This window comes from Pelodiscus sinensis, chromosome 5, assembly GCF_052426305.1.
Source record: "Pelodiscus sinensis isolate ZL-2025 chromosome 5, ASM5242630v1, whole genome shotgun sequence".
Classification (NCBI taxonomy): domain Eukaryota; kingdom Metazoa; phylum Chordata; order Testudines; family Trionychidae; genus Pelodiscus; species Pelodiscus sinensis.
In genome coordinates this window covers 129,577,997-129,598,148 of record NC_143056.1, presented here as the reverse complement: position 1 = coordinate 129,598,148, position 20,152 = coordinate 129,577,997, and the positions used below count along the sequence as shown (strand labels likewise).

General features: G+C 53.8%; 1 protein-coding gene across 1 annotated transcript; it reads right to left on the bottom strand.

The window, feature by feature from the left end:
* Nucleotides 1-5,353: 5,353 nt before the first annotated feature.
* LOC102461253 (uncharacterized) lies at nt 5,354-20,131 on the bottom strand. Its single transcript, XM_075928882.2, has 5 exons — nt 20,001-20,131; nt 15,959-17,145; nt 11,912-12,038; nt 9,399-9,512; nt 5,354-8,710 (listed from the first exon to the last, which is right to left on the bottom strand). Exons 2-5 carry the CDS (start codon nt 16,946-16,948, stop codon nt 6,558-6,560), a joined length of 3,384 nt encoding a protein of 1,127 aa, XP_075784997.2. The 5' UTR covers nt 16,949-17,145; nt 20,001-20,131; the 3' UTR covers nt 5,354-6,557.
* Nucleotides 20,132-20,152: the final 21 nt, after the last annotated feature.

The window sequence follows — 20,152 nt, the reverse complement described above, 5'->3', positions numbered from 1 at the left end:
TGGTTGCTCACCTTGGACTAACACACAGAACCTGCCCAGCACTGTCTCCATTCCAGCTGCAGCCCTTCAAGTGCGCCCATGCCAGCAAGTGTCTTGGACTCTGAATCCAGAGGAGTGCACGCTCTGGGGTGGAATAAATGCCAGTTAGATACGTTTCCTTTCTGTCTGTGCACTGTTAACTGGTTTTGTTCACTTTTAATCTGTTAAAACCTGTTTCTTTAGGTTGTTAAGGTGCCAGTCGGTCAGCACAAGGGATTCAGCAGGAATGTGTCACTGCTATCCCTATGGGCTGCTGCCCTGATGCTCTCCTATTTGAGAATGCAGGGCGGCTCGAAAAGCTGCACGAGGCACCGTTCTTTCCTGACTGGCAGATTGCCATTGGGGGTAATGAAATGCCAGCGGAGAGTCCTGTCCCTGGCGCCTGTGGCACATGAAGCTGTTCCCTGGCTACCTTGGCACCACTTAGGGAAAGATTCTGTTACCAGCTCAGCGGGTGCGGAATGATTTTTGGTAGGTTGAAGGGTCTCTGCCGGTGTTTGCTCACTAGATTGGAGCTCAGTGAAAAAAATCCCCCAGTGGTTATAGCTGCCTGTTGTGCCCTGTGAGGCAAAGGGGGAAAGCTGTTCCAAGTGGCTGTCTGTTGACTGTGAACAGCCAGACACAAGGGCTGTTGCAAAAGCCTATCCTATGTGGTTGAGGGAGGAGCATTTTAACAGTCAGCCAGAGTAGCAGTCTGTTCTGACCCATTCTCTGGGCCTGGTGCTATAGAAGTTGTTACGAATGGAGGCAGTGCTTGCTGTACATTTATAAACACGGCCAGGTATGTTCCTGAGGCTATGCATGTGTGCCGCTTGGTGTGCATTTACAGGCCCCGTTTGCTTTGACTCCCGCGGTGCATTCTGCAGTGTGAGTTGTGAGCGAAGCAGGATCGTTTGATTCTCCAAAAATAGAACTTCATGGGCGAAGGGGAGGGGCCCGTGCAGAAAATAATATTCAACCCCCCGCCCACCCCAGGCAGTGTTGCACACACAATGTTCATTAATGGGGTGAAAAATTAGAACTAGAAAGGTCTGTTTCAGTAAACAAATGCAGTCCATTGTGGCTAAACCTACCCCAGCGGTGGCTCTTGTGAAGTTGCGGTTTTCCTTGCTGTTCCCTGACATGGAACGGCAGGGGTACTGAGGCATGAAGACGAGGCTTCCTCTTTTGCTTTGCTTTTGTTCCTCTTTGTTTTGCTTCTTACACATCTGGTGCATTATTTCTGCTTTCGTTGTAGCTGACGAACCTTATAACAGAAGGAAGGGAAGACCCTCCTTTGGGGTACCAGGCATACCACTGGCCAGTCAAGCAGCCAGGTTCACAAGAAAAGAATGACTTTTTGTGTAAAGGAGAAATGGGGTAAATATTGAGATTTTGCAAAAAGGAATACTCTGTCTGTCTGCCCCTCTCTCTACATATATATGAGTGTGTCTGTCTTTCTACGAGTCCGTTTGTTCAAGAACTCCTCCCAAACAAATTTGGTATGTAGCTTCCTCTTCTCATTTAAAGCAAGGTCACAGTTTGGTTGTGGATACCCAGTCAGTTACAGGCAGTCCCCGGGTTACGTACAAGATAGGGACTGTAGGTTTGTTCTTAAGTTGAATCTGTATGTAAGTCGGAACTGGCGTCCAGATTCAGCGGCTGCTGAAACTGACCGCCAGTTCTGACTTACATACAGATTCAACTTAAGAACCCCAGGCATCCCCAAGTCAGCTGCTGCTGAAACTGATCAGCGGCTGATTCCAGGAAGCCCGGGGCAGGGGCTTCCTGTAGTCAGCCACTGGTCAGTTTCAGCAGCGGCTGACTTGGGGACGCCAGGGGCAGAGAAGCTGGGGTGCTGCCGGGTTGGTCCAGTAGCGCCCAGAGCGGCGCTACGGGACCAACCGGCAGCGCCCCAGCTGCTGTACCACAGGCGTCCGGAGCAAAGCCGCGGAGCACGGGGGCAGCGGGACAGCCCAGACGCGCCGTGGCTGTCCTGCTGCCCTCGGGCTCCGTGGCTTTGCTCTGCTTTGCTCCCCGTCCCCCTGGTCTGCAGACCAGGGGGACAGGGAGCAAAGCGGCGGAACATGCGGGCAGCGGATAGCCCAGACGCGTGCTCTCCCTGATCTGCTGGAGACCAGGGAGAGGGAGGGCCCCGTTCGTAACTGCGGATCTGACGTAAGTCGGATCCGCGTAACTTGGGGACTGCCTGTATAACGAGACACCCCCCCCATTGTGGCCAAGATAAAGGAAATGAACAATGTAGAACGTTTTGGTTTAACACAGGAATCATTCTTCTAAGGAAGCATTGAAGACTCACTGAAGCCTCTAATAAAAACAAAGCAATATATAATAAAAACAAAATGTAGTAGCCCCTGCTACCCACCACATGGAAGTCCAGGGTATTATTATAGGTCCTCAGTCATCAATGTTAAAATATCCAGACTCATTTCTTGCAATTTTTCTTTTAGGTCTCCTAAATGAATAAAGCATGTGTTAATATCATTTACGTTTTACATAGGACAACATGAACATTCAGAGTAAGCGCCTTTGGTTCCTAACTGTTTAATTATTTTATAGGCAAATTAAGGTGCAAGCTAGGTAAAAGGAGGCTGTTAACTGAACTAGTTTTTCTAGATATCATTCTGTTTAAAAAGGGACCAATGTCCAGTGCCTGTTGGCCTTTATGCTCAACAATGGTGTGAACTAAGTCAACAGTTATTAATGATTTTAACCCTAGGTTTACTGGCTGAGCCCTAACCCAGGAGATTCTCCTACTTGTTTCTTATGCTGCTTTCTTCATGCCTGTAGTCATTTATCTTTCTCCCCCTCTCCCTCCTGCCAGTGCCCAGCTGGCAGCTGCTTCTCTCCAGCTGCTCAGCTCTGAAGGCAGAGCAGAGAGCAGCAGCTGCTGGCCAGGTGCCCAGCTCCAAAAGGCAGCGCTGCCACCAGCACTGCAGAAGTCAGAGTAGCAATATCATGTCACCATGCCCATAGACAGGGAGGGCAAAGGGGAAGTTGCCCCAGGGCCACGAGATTCAAAGGGGCCCACGGTTCTTGACCACTGCTACTGCAGCAGCAGTGGCACCCAGAACCCAAGGCCCTTTGAATCACTGCTGGAGCACCATGCTGCACGCTCTGGCTGGCTATGAGGGCTGGGGGCAGGCATGCCCCAAGGAGAGGACAACCCCAGCCCTCTCTCACTGCAGCAGCTTGGGCCCGGGTGAGAAGTGCCTCTCCATGGCCTCTGCAGCTCCAATGGGCACAGCCAGGGGAGAGATGCAGGTCCCTGAGCTGGAGTAAGTCCAGGTTCATCTGCCCCCTGTGCTCCCCAGCCAGTGTGCGTGCTGCAAGCTGGAATGGAGCAAACTGTGCATATTCATGGTGGAAGGGGACTCTGGGACTCTGCAGGGGTCTGTTTTGGGACTGGTTCTGTTCAATATCTTCATCAATGATTTAGATCAGTGTTTCTTAAACTTTTTAAGACGGAGAAACACCAAACAATAATTTTTTTTTATGACAAGCACCAAGGATTTTTTGTTGAGGAGAAAAAAAAAAAGTTGGGGGGAAGTTATTGAGCAAAAAAATAAATAAATAAAGGTTGCCTGCCCCTTTATGGGTGGCCATTTTGAACTGTGTTGTTCTCCGCAGCACACCTCCGACTGCCACAGAACACAGTTTAAGAAACACTGATTTCGATGATGGCATAGAGAGTGCACTTATTAAGTTTGCAGATGATACGAAGCTGGGAGGGGTTGCGAGTGCTTTGGAAGACAGGATCATAATTCAAAATGATCTGGACAAACTGGAGAAATGGTCTGAGGTAAATAGGATGAAGTTTAAGAAGGACAAATGCAAAGTGCTCCACTTAGGAAGGAACAATCCATTTCACACATACAGAATGGGAAGTGACTGTCTAGGAAGGATACTGCAGAAAGGGATCTAGGGGTCATAGTGGACAACAAGCTAAATATGAGTCAACAGTGTGACACTGTTACAAAAAAAAGCAAACATGGTTCTGGGAGGTATTAACAGGGGTGTTGTGAGCAAGACAGAAGTCATTCTTCCGCTCTACTCTACGCTGATTAGGCCTCAGTTGGAGGATTGTGTCCAGTTCTGGGCACCACTTTTCAAGAAAGATATAGAGAAATTGGAGAAGGTCTAGAAACCATGACCTATGAGGGAAGACTGAAAGAACTGGACTTGTTTAGTTTGGAAAGGAGAAGACTGAGCAGGGACATGATAGCGGTTTTCAGGTATCTAAAAGGGTGTCACAGGGAGGAGGGGGGGGGGAATTGTTCTCTTTGGCCTCTGAGAATAGGACAAGAAGCAATGGGCTTAAATTGCAGCAAGGGAGGTTTAGGTTGGACATTAGGAAAAAGTTCCTAACTGTCAGGGTGGTTAAACACTGGAATAAATTGCCTAGGGAGGTTGTGGAATCTTCATCACTGGAGATATTGAAGAGCAGGTTAGACAGACATCTATCAGGGATGATCTAGATGGTGCTTGGTCCTGCTGTGAGGGCAGGGACTGGACTCGATGACCTCTCATGGTCCCTTCCAGTTCTAGTGTTCTAGGTTTCCCCTCACTCCCTGGTGAAGGGGAACAGCCAGCAATGATCCTATAGAAATTGCGGGGGGAGGAGGGAGGTTCAGTCCCCTCCCCCTCAAAGGGTGCCTGGGAAATGGGAGGTTAGGTGGGAAGCTCAGGGCTGGATTGTGGGGGGCACCCCCAGCAAACCCCTTTCACCTGCCTGGTGATTCTGTCTCTTTTCTGTATGGTTTTATGAGCAGCAATCCCATTCCAGGCATATCCCATTGTCCTGGCACAACCAAACCCTGCCCTTGCTTTGAGCTAGAAGAGGAAGCTGTCCACCGAATTTGGCGGTCTTTTTAGCTCTTACCATTTAGAAGGATATCTCTCTCAGACATATGGCAGAAGAGATCTGTGGCCTTACTAACTTCAGGGCCACTAAAAAATGTCATGGACCATGAAATCTGGTCTCCTCTATGAAATCTGAGCTTAAGTGCAATTTTTCCAATACTAGGAAAGGAGGGTAAAACAAATTGCCACGGGAAACTCCCACCCGCCACCATTCTGTGGGTGTAAGATTGCAGAGTTCATATACGGCCTGTGACGGCGCGTCGGGGTTCCCCTGATCCTGCACCCCCGTAGCAGCAAGAACAGACTGCCAGCCAGTAGAACAGAAAGCCTTTATTGCTTCTCCAGGATACAGCACAGATGTGATGTGGTTACCGGAGTCAGGGCCAGGCAGTCTTAGATCTGTGGGGCTAGGGGGTCCATTACCCCCTCAGCTTAGTCTGTTCCCTTCATGTTTCCTAGAAACTGCCTCGCTCCCAGATCCTGCCCCCCAGCCAGGTGTCCGTCTCTCCTCCTGGGAAGAGCTTTGCTAACTGCTTACTTTGGGCCTAGGTGTCTGGGCCAATCCACATGTGGGTGAGTCAGTGGCAATCACACATCACAGTGCAGGGGAACCCTGGGTGACAGAGCAGACAGCCCTCCCACTACATCACACGGCCCAGCAGCGGTGCTGTTACTTCTAGTCTGTCTCTCCTCACGGCTCCCCTGGGGTGCAGCATGTGGCTTGCAATGGACACTGGATGATACATGTGTTGTGCATTTAAACTGCCCCCCTCCTCCAAAAAGCCCCCAGCCTTCAAAGAAAAATGGAATCAGAGCCCCCCGTCAAACTCAGTTTTAAAATCATGAGATTTAATAAAATAAATTAACAGGGAGGGATTCACCGTCCCGCAATAGGGTTTGAGGTTCCTCAATTTTTCTCTCTCCCATCACTGGAGTTAGACACGGAATTTTTTTCTTATATAAAATCAGAGCTGAGGTTTTTAAGAGAAACTCTGCAATCATGAGACTCGGGCACACTGGAACCTTTCCTCTCCTTCTTTCAATTCCACGCAGAGGGAAATGTCTAGGGTTCCTTTTAAACTCCCTCTTTGCAGGGTCTGATCGGAGCATTTCAAGTTCATCCCATTCCTGTCGCCTGCCAAGATTTCAGCCTCTCCGCGGACAGTCAATTGTGCAGCTGAAGGGCCGGCCACGTGCTCTACCAGCCCTGGGCCCGGGGTGGGGGACATGTGCCTGCGTGCTGCCCTTCCTCTCTGAGTCGTAAGTGTATCTCTGCTGCTGCCTGAGAGCTTATGGTATTGGCATTTCTTCCCTCCTGCACATTGATGGGTTTCACATAAGAACGGCCATATTGGGCCAGACCCAAGGTCCGTCCAGCCCAGCATCCTGTCTGCCGACAGTGGTTAATGCCAGGTGCCCCCGAGGGAGTGAACCGAACAGGGAACCCTCAAGCCATCTCTCTCCTGTCATCCATCTCCACCCTCTGACACACAGAGGCTAGGGACACTGCTCCTTACCCATCCTGGCTCATGGCCATTAATGGGCTTAACCTCCATGAACTTATCTAGTTCTCTTTTAAACCGTTATAGTCCTGGCCTTCGCACCCAGTCAGTGCAATCCCAGCTGAATGCATGTCCAAGGAGCCAGCCCTGACCCTACTGTGCAATGACGAGGCTCCTCACAGACTGGTCCCCACGGGAGCCCTCCCTGCCTCTGTCCCGCAGCAACATTAGAGAGCTCCCAGGGAGTCTGCGCTTCTGTGTGCCTGGTACGTGTCTGGGGCCAGCGTTCCCTTTCCCTGTGGCCAGCGCAGGTTTGGGGCCAGCTCTGCTCTTCCCTGTGTGTTTCAGGATGTCTCTCCCCTTCCTTGTGGCTGCTGCGTGTTTGTGTCTGGCTTTCCCTTTCCCCGTGACCTGCGTGTGTTCGGAGCTGTCTCTCCCTTGCCCTGTCGCCTGTGTGTGTTCGGGGCTCTCTCTCCCTTGCCCTGTCACCTGTGTGTGTTGGGGGCTGTCTCTCCCCTTCCCAGTGGCCTGCGTGTGTTCGGGGCTGTCTCTCCCCTTCCCTGTCCCTTGTGCGTGTTTGGGGCTGTCTCGCCCCTTCCCCGTAGCCAGTGCATGTTTGGGGCTGTCTCGCCCCTTCCCCGTAGCCAGTGCATGTTTGGGGGCCATTCTCCCCTTCTCCAAAGCTGATGTGTGTTTTGTTGCTGCTTTGTCCTGCCCCACCACCTGTGCCTCTCTCAGACTGGCTCCCCCCACCCTCCTGGCTGCCATGTCTTTGGCGGCAGCTCTGCCCTCTCCTGCACTCAGCCTGCTTATGGGGACAGCTCTCCACTCACCCAGCCCAGCAGTGGGGGTCACCCTTTCCTTCCTGACGGCCTCTGTTGCTGCCCCTCGCTTGGGGGTGGCTCTCCCCCTTGTGGCCAAAGCAACCTTGGGCGCTGCTCTTTCCTCCCCCGCCTCCGACCCCTCTTTCTGGGTGGCTCTGCCTTTCCGCACGCCAGGGGCAGCTTCCAGGGCTGCATTCTCCTCCCCCGCCGTGGGTGTGGTTTTCAGCGCACCCTTCCCCTTCTCCGTGGCCTGCCAGCCTTTGATGGCTGCCCCCAACTTGTCCACGGTCAGTGTGTCTGTCTGGGCTGCTCTTGCCTCCCCCGCGGCTGCCCCATTTACAAGGGGGGTCCTCGCCACGGCAGCAGCTGGCGCTTTCCCGGGGGCGGAGTTGGCGTGGGTGCGCCGGTGCTTGATGAGGTGGGAGGCCTGGCTGAAGCTCTTGCCGCACGCGGCGCAGGCGTAGGGGCGCTCGCCCGTGTGGATGCGCCGGTGCTGGGCCAGGGTGGAGCGGTCGCCGAAGGACTTGGCGCAGACGGTGCAGGTGTAGGGCCGCTCGCCGGTGTGGGTGCGCTGGTGGATGATGAGGTTGGAGCTGTGGTGGAAGCTCTTGCCGCACTCGAAGCAGGAGTAGGGCTTCTGGCCCAGGTGGATCTTGCTGTGGGTGAGGAGGTTGGAGCTCTGCGAGAAGGCGCGCCCGCACTCCGCGCACTGGTAGGGCCGCTCCCCGGTGTGCGTGCGCTGGTGCACGATCAGGTTGGACTGCAGCCGGAAGCGCTTCTCGCACACCGGGCAGCAGAACGGCTTCTCGCCCGTGTGGATGCGCTGGTGCCGCAGCAGGTCTGAGCTCTGCTTGAAGACCTGGCCGCACACCGGGCACGGGTTGGCCTTTTGGCACGCGGGCAGCCTCTTGCGGGGAGGGGCAGCTCTTCCTGCTGGCTCCTTGCTGCAGGACTGAGCCAGGGACGGCAGGTGGGGCTGCTGTTCCCCACACACAGGAGGGCTGGGTTGTTCCCTCTTCAGGACAGGGGGCGGCTGTTCCCCATTCACAGGAGGGCTGGGTTGTTCCCTCTTCAGGACAGGAGGCAGCTGTTCCCCATTCACAGGAGGCATCAGCTGTTCCCTGCGTAGGGCAGGGGGCGGCTCGTCCCTGCGTAGGGCAGGGGGCGGCTCGTCCCTGCGTAGGGCAGGGGGCGGCTCGTCCCTGTGTAGGGCAGGGGGCGGCTCGTCCCTGCGTAGGGCAGGGGGCGGCTCGTCCCTGCGCACAGAACAGGTGGGGAGCTGCTGTTTCCCACCCCAGGAGAGAGCTGCTGGCACGTCAGCCCCCAGAAAGGGTTTCTTTCTCTTCCGACCTGGGCTCTGTGGTGCTCTCCTCTTGGGCAATCTTGGGAAGACCCTTGGCAATGCAGTCGCTTCGACGGGCCCTTCCGCCTCCCTGCGACGCAGCACAGCCAGCTCCTCAGTGCGCTGCACCCTCCCGGCGCCTGCGGGGACCAAGAAAGAAGTGGGGGGTGAGCCGGGCCGCAGGCCGGGGGGGGGGGGGAGCCAGCAGAGGGAGCCCAACTCACACTGGCTGGCGAGTGGAATTCAAATTTCACAACAATGTCTGAGCTTTTGGTAAGAAATTTGTCCCAAATTGGGACAAAAAAAATCTAAGTTTTTCCACAACCTGACCCTCTGCAACACTTTGTTTGGGCCACACCGAGCTGCAGGAACATCTGAAACATGCTGCCAGGGGTTCCCGGCTGCCTGTCCGGGTGGGTGCCAGGGAGTCAGGAGACCCTGGGAGTCCAGGCCCTGGGAGTACAGGCTGGTTGCTTGGGAGCCAGGTTTTCCAGTGCTTCCAGGCACCTCTTTAGTTCAGAACCGCCATGGCCAGTGGTGGGACTGTTATCCCCAGCATACAGCTGGGAAGTGACACACCGAGGGCTAAGTGACTTGCCCAGTGTCACACAGGGAGTCTGTGGCAGAGCCCAAATTGCTCAGAGCACGTCTTGGGGAACCAGGAAATTGTGGTTCTGTCGGCTCAGTGGATCTGTCTGTGGGGCAGGGCTGCAGGAGCTCCTGGCTGCACGGCTGAGCTCTGCCTGCGGCAGAGAGGGGCTGATGCCATGGGAGCGAGGGCTGGGGTCCCAGGCTTTTACTTTCTGAGCTGGCTGCTCCATCCCTCACCTGCTGGGATGTCCCTTTGGCGCTTGTGCTCCGCCGGGGCTGGGGGATCTGGGACGCACGGCACCTCCCCGCGCTCCAGCTGAGAGATCAGGGCGGGTTTGTGCACTGGAAAACCTGCCCAGGAGGGGGAGAAAAGAAAGAAGCCATCAGTGTGTGGTCAGTGAGGCCTGCTACAAAGGGGGGCCTGAGTGGGAAGTGGGCTGGCCCATGGGAGAGGGGTAGGCACAGGCCAACGGTGACAACGCTGGACCCACAAGACAGGCAAAAGCAGGAGCCCCGCCCTTCACCCCCGCCAGCTCAAACAGGCAGAGAATACTGGCAGCAACACTGTCCCCCCTGCGCCCTGGCCCCACTCCTTCCTACCTCTGCTCCGCCCCTCCTGCCCCCACTGCCCGCCTTCCCCAAAACCTCCTGTCCCAAGCGATGCAACCTGGGAGGTTAGTGGGAGGTGGGGGGGGAGGCTGGCACTGGCTGCAGTGGTCACCCCCCTCCTCCCCACACTCACCATGGCGACAGGAAGTGGCGTGACTCGGCCCCGGCCCCCCAGCCCAGCTGCCAGTCACATTGCTTGGGGGAGCGGAGCGACCCAGCTGGGAGATGGCAGAAGGGAGCAGGCTGGGCTGGGTCACTCCACTTCCCACCGCCATGGTCAGTGCAGGGTGCCAGCCTCTCCCCCGCCCCCGGCAATTCTCCAGGGACCACGAAAGCACAGGGCCCGTGGTGGCTGCCCCGAACCGCCCAATGGCCGGGATAGCTCTATCCGGCCGTGCGTGTGCGTGTCCTCCAGGGGCTAGGCTGGGATCCCTGGGGTGGAGTCACAGGTCTGAAGGCCAGCAGGGCCCATTCTGACTAGGGATGTTAAGGTCTAGTCGACTAGTTGACTGTCCCACAAGCAAATGCTTATTGGATAGTCGACTAGTCACTTCTCCCCCTCACCTTGCTGCCTCTATCAGATAGCGGCAGCGAGGGGGTGGAGACAAGGAGGTTGCTTCAGAGTGGCAGCGCCGCACGGAGCCGGGGTCAGCTGCTCTGTGTGGCGCTCTCACTTTGAATGCCGCGGGTGGCATTTCAAAGCAGCAGCGCCACTTGGAGCCCGGGGTCAGCTGCGGATTCCGCAGAGGCGCTTCAAAGGGGCAGCACCGCCCTATCGACTAATCAGTGCAAAAATGCATGGACTATTCAATGAGTCAGTTACACGATAACCTCCTTAATTCTGACCACACTTTTTGGCTTCCTGCACTGAGCTGGCTGGGCGGGAGGGAGAGAGGAGGTGGAATCTGCAAAGGAAAGTTTCCTTTGGAAAATGCCATTTCAGCTCAACACACTTTTTCACTAAATCAGACCATTTTCAAAATGAAACTTTTTCTGGTAAAGAAATGTAGGAAAAATGCAAAACACACGTATTTTATTTTCATGTTTCTATTGTTTTTACGTTATTTCATGACAGGTCACTGAGAGCAATGCGGCACAGGACATAGACTCCCCTGGGTGTGCCGTGGCTTTTTATTCATTTTGTATGTGTGTTAGCACAGCAACGTAGGAGCCCCAGTAATGGAGCAGGCCTTCACTGCGCTAGGTGCTGTACAGACACACAACAAATAGATGTTCTGTTTCTCTCAAAAGCCAATTGCAGTGCTGCGCCCGCAATGCAGTGCATGTCAAGAGACATGAGATCTATACAGATAGACGGGGAGGGGGAGAAAACTAGGGTTGCCAGGTGTCCGGTATTGACCCAGACAGTCTGGTATTTTCGCCTCCTGTCCAGTAAAATATTTCAGAAAATCCCAGGTGCTTACCGGGTTCCACAGGGGAGCTGTCCGGCCCGGAGCAGGGAGACAAGATAATGGACAGCCGCCGGCAGGCTGTTAGAGCCAAAAAGCCTCAAAAGCATTTCTTAAAGGGGTCATACTGGTTTTTTTTTAAATATTATTTTTTATTTTTTGCTCAACAACTTTGGTCTCCCCTCTTTTTTTTTTCTCAACAGAATTTTCCCCCCGGTGGTGTTGTTTTTTTTTTTTTTTTGCAGGGGGGTGGATAGCGGGGGGAGGTTGGGTATTTTTGGTTAAACCATCTAGCAACCCTAGAGAAAACCTTCATTTTCTGTCCAGATCTGCTCACTGCCAGTCAGGGGAAGGGGAGGATCAAGTTTTTTTTCTTCTGCATCATCTTTGGATAAAAATGAGACTTTATTTGTACGTGAAAAAAAATCCATTTTTTTCCAACAAAAAAGTTTTGAGGTTTTTGTTTTCTCTCCAGCTTTTCCTTGTCCCCCCAGCAGCTAAACAGTAGAAGGAGGGAGGAAGAGGAGAGAGGCAAGGATGGGGAAAAACAGAAAGAGGAGGGGAAAAGGAGGAAAACAAAGCCTTGGAGTTTCAGTTTGGGTTTTGTTGAACAACTTGGAAAGTTTCCTACAGAAAACAGAGCTCCGTGGAAGAAAAGATGGACGATTTCCTGGATCGTTCTGCCCAGCGCTTCCGCAGCGGGCAGGCTGTTTGGACAAGCACCCCACTCACCTAGCGCGCTGACGCTCCGGTAATTCTCGTACATGGTGTCCCGGTACAGCTGCTTCTTCTCCTCATCCAACAGCTCCCACTCGGCCTCCGTCAGAGTCACAGCCACGTCCTCGAACTGCACCGGCACCTGCAACCACAAATGCATCTTCCTCAGCACAGGCCACTCCAGGGCTATGCCCTGCTCACCACTGCTTGTGGTGTGGACCAATCCCCCCTCCCCACCTCTGCCAGTCCTCCCTCCCTCCCTGAGCCAGCTGTTCCAGGGCCAATCCCTGAAGTCAGGGGATCAGGCGCAGAGGCAGGTCAGGGCCACGTGTTGAGGAAACAGGACCTGCAGAACGTGGGTGAGCATGGTGGAGGCAGGGCTGCCTGGGGCCTGGTGATTTATAAAGGCCTGGGGCTCCCAGCTGCTCCTGCCACTACCTTGACAGAGGTAGCAGCTGGAGCTCCGAGCCTTTTAAACCATCGCTGCAGCCCCTAGGGTTGCCAGATGCTTTCACAAAAAATACCGAACTCCCCCAAAAAACACTGGGGAAAAAATTCTGTTGAGCAAAAAAAACCCCCCCAAAAACCGCCCTCCCTCCCCGGAAAAGTTGTTGAGGGTTTAAAAAAAAACAACTCACAACAACAAAGACCAGGGCCAAAATGCAGTCACGGCTCTTTTAATTCCCGGGCCGCGGTCCCCCCTCCCTCCACCCCAGCCAGTGCAAGCTGTGTTGCGTGTCCCCGGGAAAAACAGAAAATACTGGACATTTTAAATTTCCCAATTTTTTTACAGGACGGAAGATGGAAATACTGGGCTGTTTGGTTCAATACCGGACACCTGGCAACCCTAGGTAGTGCACACCAGCGGTGCTGAAGGGCTAGGGAGGGGGAGCTAATTCTAGCCCCACCCCTTCCGCCCAAGGCCCCACCCCTTCTGGGAGGCCCAGCAAAGTGTGCCCTCAGCCCTGGGTGGGGTTAGAATACTGACAAGGCTACTGGTCCATCACTAGCTGGAAGTGGTAAACTTCTCGATAATATTCTAAAAAAGACCGAAGTGTTCAGCACATATTTCTGTTTTGTATTGGGTTTTGTCTCACCGTATCATGAATATAACACTCTTCCACTCTTTGTCTCGGGAAGGTGTTAAACAGAAGCTACTGAAGTCAGACATTTGTCAATCAGCAGGCCCATATAATGTGCATCCAAGAGTTTTAAAAGAGCTGGCCTAGGAGCTTGCTGGCCCATTAGTATTGCTATTCAATACGTCTTGGAGCACTTAGGAAGTTCCAGAAAACTGGAAGAAAGCTTATGTACCAATTTATAAAACTGGTAAATGGGACGACCGGAATAATTATTGGCATGTCAGCCTGACATCAGGTCAAGATAACAGAGGGACAGACACAGGACTCAATTAACAAATACATAAAGCAGGGTAAAGTAATGAATGCCATGAAACATGGGTTTATGGAAAATAGGTCCAATCAAATGAACTAATTTTTTTTTAGGGGATTACAGGTTTGACTGACAAAGGTAATTGTGTTCACATAATATACTCAGATTGCGTAAGGTATTCGACTTGGTACTACACAACATTTTAATTACAGAACCAGCATGATATAAAATTAACATGGCTCACATGAAAGGGACCAAAACCAGACTAAACACGAGGGCTGTGTCTACACTGCACTCCTTTTCCGGAAAAGAGATGCAGATTAGACAAGTCACAATTGCAAATGCAGCGGGGATTTAAATTTTCCCCACTTCATTTGTATAAACATGGCTGCCACTTTTTTCCAGCTCGGGGCTTTGCCGGAAAAAAGCACCAGTCTAGACGGGGATCTTTTAGAAAATAAAGCCTTTTCCGAAAGATCCCTTATTCCTGATTTTAAGAGGAATAAGGGACCTTTTGGAAAAGGCTTTATTTTCTGAAAGATCCCCGTTTAGACTGGCGCTTTTTTCCGGCAAAGCCCCGAGCTGGAAAAAAGCGGCAGCCATGTTTATGCAAATGAAACGGGGAAAATTTAAATTCCCGCTGCATTTGCAATTGCCACTTGTCTAATCTGCATCCCTTTTCCGCAAAAGGGGTGTAGTGTAGACACAGCCAAGGGCTACGTCTAGATTGGCATGATTTTCCGGAAATGCTTTTAACGGAAAAGTTTTCCGTTACAAGCATTTTCGGAAAAGTGCGTCTAGATTGGCAGGATGCTTTTCCGCAAAAACACTTTTTGCGGAAAAGCGTCCATGGCCAATCTAGACGCGGTTTTCCGCAAAAAAGCCCCGATCGCCATTTTCGCGATCGGAGTTTTTTTGCGGAAAACAATACTGTGCTGTCTACACTGGCCCTTTTGCGCAAAGTCTTTCGGAAAAAGACTTTTGCCCGAACGGGAGCAGCATAGTATTTCTGGAAAAGCACTGATGATTTTACATGAGATCGTCAGTGCTTTTCTGGAAATTCAAGCGGCCAGTGTAGACAGCTGGCAAGTTTTTCCGCAAAAATCATCTGATTTTGCGAAAAAACTTGCCAGTCTAGACACAGCCGGGGAGTGGCAAATAACGAAGGGGGGCAGATCACTGATACACGGTGATCCAGTTCTGGTGAACACAATTCAAAAAGGACGTTGAGAGACTGAAGTGGATTTAGAGATGATGCAGGATTGATTAAAGACTCACTAAACCCGCCTTAGTGTTAGACTCCAGGAGCTCAATCTATTTAGCTTAACGAAGAGAAGGTTAAGGGGTGACTTGATCAAGGCCTGTACGTATCCACACAGGGTGCGTCTACACAGCACCCTAACCTCGAAATAAGATACACCATTTGCACTACGAAATAGCTTATTTTGAAATTTGGTGTGTGCACAGCGCCAAATTTCGAAATACTGCCCTATCTCAAGCCATCCCTTATTCCTCGTGCGACGAGGTTTTACCCGGATGGCATGGCCGTTATTTTGAAAAATATTTTGAAATAACAGGTGGCTTGTGTAGAGGTGGGGTAGCTATTTCGGGATACCTCTGGTATCCCCAAATAGTGGTGCAGGGTAGACGTACCCATAGGGAAGTGATATTTAGTAATGGGCTCTTCAGTCTAGCGGAGGACAGATGCCCCAATGGCTGGAAGGTGAAGCTAGACAATTCAGACTGGAAATAACGTGTATATTTGTAACCGGAGAGCGATTGAGCCATATAGCCCAGGACTCCTTGCAGGCTGGGGGAGGGCTGTCCGTTACCAGAATGAAGCCCCGCCCCTTCCCACCATCATCCCGCCTCCTCTCCCCATGGCACCCCGTCCCCTGAGTTTCGGGGTCACCGGAGGGCCTGGTGCTGTGCTGGGGCAGTCGTCATGAGCCTCCCCCCCACCCCGTGTGGTGGCAGGACGCGGGGAAGTGGAGCGAGTGCACAGGTGCAGTGTGCTCCACTTCCCCCACGGCTCCTGCCACCGCTAGGGGGTGAGAGCTGGATTCTCCATCACGGACCATCTTCCAAGCGAGACGGGATGTGTCTCTCCAGGCTGTGCCCTAGGGGTTATTTCGGGGCAGGTCTGCGCCCTGCATGACACAGGAGTGACGTACCCGTCACAGCTCGGCAGGACAGGGCGCCGAGATGTCTCTAAAGCAAGGGGGGCTTTGCATGACAGCAGATCGTCCTCCGCTCTCCCTCGGGGCACTTTAGCGCCTTGCTGAGAGGCCAGGGGAGGGGGATTCACTCCCTCAGACTCCTCCAGTCAGCAGCACCGGCAGCTCTCGCCAGCTACGCTCTGTCCCGCGTGGCGCTCTATGCTGGCAGTGCCGCATGAGTCCACAAGTTCTCAGATGCCCCCCGCTGACATGGAGCATGACTCCAGCTGTCCAGAGACGGGCGGGGCCTGGTTTCCAAGAGGGACGTGCTAAAGGTAATGCAGCTGAACTGCCTGGCTCCTCAACTCCCAGGGCCTGGTTGTTTCATGTCGGGCACCCAAGACTTTGCAGGGACACAAGCAGGAACCCTGCATCCCTTGTGGCTTCCAGGCTTTATCTCCCCTTCCCACCCTGCTCCCCCACTGACGTAAGCAGAATTAAACGCGCTCACCTGTAGCCCCAGCCAATCGGCCTCTGGCTGCCCCAGCTGGAACCCCTCTGCCAGGGCCACCGCCTGGGCACAGGTCTCAGGGCCACGCTCCCAGACCCATCTCTGCATTTCCTCCGGCAGGATGGTCAGGAATTGCTCCAGGATCAGCAGCTCCAGGATCTGCTCCTTGGTGCGGCTGTGCGGCTCCAGCCAGCGATGGCAGAGCTCCTGGAGGCGGCTGAGAGCCACCCGGGGACCGTCGGCCTCCTGGTAGCGGAACTCCCTGAAGCGCCGGCGCCGCGTCTCCAGGCGGATGCCGTAGCGACGCAGGATAGTGGCCTTCACCTTCCCATAGTCACTGGTCTCCGAGAGGTCTAGGCTGCCAAAGGCCAGCTGGGCTTTCCCGGTGAGGTATGGCTCCAGCCGGCTTGGCCACTCCCCTCGTGGCCACTGGCAGGCCTCAGCCATATGCTCAAAGGTGGCCAGATAGGCCTCAATGTCATCCTCTGGCGCCAGCTGTGGCAGCTGCAGGGCTCCGGGCCTCGGTGCTGGAGAGGGCTTCCCCCGGGCAGGCGTGTCAGACAGCTGCTCCTCTTGGCACGGTGCCGCCGCCTCCTTCAGCTGGATCCCAGCCTGCTCCAGGCCCGTCGGTGGCTCGCTGGCCTCGGGGCACACTGGCTCTCCCTGCCTGAGGGCGCAGGCCGGAGCCGGCCCCACCTCTGGGAGGAGGCTCAGGGCTTGCAGCACCCCCTGCCAGACGTCCTCCCAGTGCTGTAGCATCTCCTTCTGCGACACGTCCCGGGCCTGCTGTGGCGCCACCCACCTCAGCAGCTCCCCGATGGTGCCGGACTGCACCACAACGGGCAGCGCGCCCGGCCGCTCCAACCCCACGTCTGGCTCAGGCCCAGCGGAGGCCTGCGGCTCCAGCAGCTCAGCCGGGCACCGCGCCTGCTCCACCTGGATCTGAAACTGCAGGTCCAGGGCCCCCTCTGGCCCCGGTTTGGCAGCCATTGCTGCTCACCAGGACTCTCCTTGTCCCAGCAGGGGATGAGCCCGGACCCCAGGCCTTTCTGTCTCATTCATGCCCCTGCTTGGAAGCATCCAGCCTCCGGCTTCGTCCCCCCTGGGCCCGGTTTTCGACCCCACGTGAGCGAGCTCCTGGAGCTGGTGATGCTGCTACTTGAGAAAAGGGGCTTCTCCTGCAGCTCCTGAGGGCAAGGCAAACACCGACAGTGAGGGGCTGTGCCATGATACCGAGGGATAGGAGCACTGAGCCCACCCTGCTAGCTCCCCTTAAACAACCCAACAGCCGAGTCACCCCTAGGACTGAGTCTCACGTTTGCTAACATTCCTGTTCTCCTAGCGTGGACCCAGCCTTCCTTGTCAGAAAAGCCGTCTGTCGTTACAGCTGTGCCAGTAAATCTCGGGAGGGTAGAGCAGGCCTTAGTTTCACCGTGCCTCAGTTTCCCTACCTCTACCACTGCCCAGGCTCACAGGAGTGTGGCAAGATAACCACCTGAAGGCCTGTGTGTATGCTCCGTCTGTCTGTGTCTGTCTGTCTGACACACACACACACGCTCTCTCTCTCTCTTTCTCTCTCAGAACAATTGGGGTCTAGCAATTATTGTGAGCCTAACTAAGAAAAGCAAAGCAAAGTTTAACAATGTGTTACGGTAACCTCTGACAATCTGTGACTGTGGGAAAGGGAGCAAAAGGGAGAGAAAAAGACTGAATTAATCTAAAGTTGAACAAAAAGGCCTACTGGTATAATTCAGAACTGTGACCAGAAGTTAATAAACCCAAATCGGTGTGTCAGATATTGGGCCTACTGGTGGAACAATATAATGAAGCAATGGGCTATTCCATCCACCCCTCTCTTTTTGCAACAGGGTGTGCATGCCCACAAGAATGGGTTAGCCCAACAGTGTGGATGAAGGAAGTCCCGCCCCTCAGACTGTGCTGGGCATGCTCCAACTGCTGCTTTAGTATAAAAGGGGGCAGCCTAGCTTCATTTTAGATTGAGCCCTGGGGAGGAAGGTGGCTTGGTGGAGGCTTTAGCACTGGATTGTGGGAGTCAGTGATCCAGACTGGAGATGTGTTGCTAACAGAATCCCAGGGAGCTACCTGCTCCCACAAGCCCAGAGACCCTGATGATGTTCAGAACCTGGCTTCATGGAGAACCTGGATCCCTCATCCCAGCTGCCCCCTGCAGTGTGGTCCCTAATTGTGGCCATCAGGCATACAGACTTGTACCCTGAGGCAGCTGCCCTGACTCCCTGGGTTAGGTGAGGCAGCTCTGAACTCAAGTGGTGCCATGTTGACTCTAATCTGGCAGCTACGTGCTCTCTAGCATGAGGACTGTCACCTGGGTCCCCCCTCCACACTGAAGATCCACCCCAAAAGGAAGATGGGGTGTGCATACATGGCAAGGGGACCTTTAAAAAAAAGAGGGGAGATTAGCATAGAAGGGAATGCAGGCAAACAGATCAGGAAGGAGGAAGTTTACCCCTGTGCCTGTCTGGCCACACTGTCTCCTGGGACCCCAGAATCCACTGTAACATCACTGGGCCTTTGTTCTCCTGAACCCAAGAGCTGTTCTGACCAAACTCATGTGAAAAAGGGGCCCAGAGAACATCTCCACCTACCCTGGTTAAGTCCCAAACACGGCCTGGGATATGAGAGTGTCCCCCACCCCGTGCGGTGTTCCCCTTCCTTGTGATATTTCCTCTCTTCCCTAGCTGCCTGCCTTTCCCCTGTATGCTAGGCTCTTATTAAACTAACCAGTCAGGGCTGTATACATGTCTGCAGTATATGCAGCCTTTGCCCCATGGCTATGGAAGTCTCTCCCCGGGACATTCACTTGGCGCCAACGTTGGCACTGTTCCGGCACCAAGCTAAGGCCACCCTTTTACCCGTGCTTTTATTGGTGTTTAGGGGTATGTGTCCCCCCTCTCGAGGTGTGTTAACAGGTTTTATGTTCTCCCATTTTGTAAGCCGCCTCGAATATTTTAAATAGAGAGGCCAGGTAAAAAAATTTTTAAATAAATAAATACCGCTGTAAATCTCTGACCAAAAAGGTAGCTACCAGCAATGCCCTAAGCAGCCCACGGCTAACTCAAGTTTGTTGAGTCTTGGTGTGATTGATCAGACCATGTGATGAGCAATATGGATCTTTCCAACAGTGAAACTGCAAGTAAGTCCGCTACATTACGGACAGAGGGTGCACACTGGAGCTCTGCTGTCCTTTTCTGTCCCCTGCTGTGTGTCTTGCTTGGTGTCTTAAATAGCAAAAATCAAAAGGTCACTACCAACAATTCTAACCTGTCCTTTCTTAACTTTCTCTCTTGCCCCCAAGTAGCAGCTGTTACCGTGGAAAAGCCTGTCAACCGAGAGGTTAGCTCTCCGGGTTAAAAGACAAAAAAAATTGTTAAAACAAAAGCCTTGGTGCGCTATGTCAAATCTTTAACTGTTTTTCCTTTACTTTTGTATAACTGTAAAAGGGGTTAAAAGAAGGCTTAATGGTGTGTTTGCAACTGTACTAGCACTATCCAACCTTGGGCTTTGCTTAAAAATATTTAATAGTGGGCCCCTTTGACTCTAAGTACACTTATTTTTTGGGATATATGGAACAGCCCATAATCACTCTCTGCCTGGCCCACAGGCTTTCAGTCACACATGCCCCGTCTTGCACAGGGCGGCTGCTCTCCCATCCCTTCCACTGTCCCTGGGCCAGCAGGAATAATTAGGGGTCCCCCCCTTACCCATCTCCTAAACCACTGGCTGTTTTATTTTCACAAACCACAGGGGGGTAACCTCCCCAAATCAGAGGCCCCTTGTGAAGGGCTCCACAATCAGACAGCGTGTCCCACGAGGCCCCAACGGTGGAGGAGGGTAATACCCACGGGCGCCCTGGCGCTGCTGAGGCCCTAAGGCAGTGCTTAGTCTGCGTGGGGCTAGAGCCGGCCCTGCCCCACGCCTCTGTCCCGCGTGGGCGCGCCTGCCCCAGCCCGGCCGGGATCCCGCAGAGCCCGATCCCCTGGCTGGGAAGCAGGGTCCCGCTTACCTGGGCGGGGGCTGCCCGTGGGAACCGCTCCCCTAGGGCCGGGGGGCTGCTCCAGGCGGGGTGGGGCGGCTCCGTCCCTCTAGCTCAGCCCGAAGTTATGGGAGCGGATGCGGGGGGAGGGGGGGGGCTTTTCCCATCATGCAGCTGCAGGG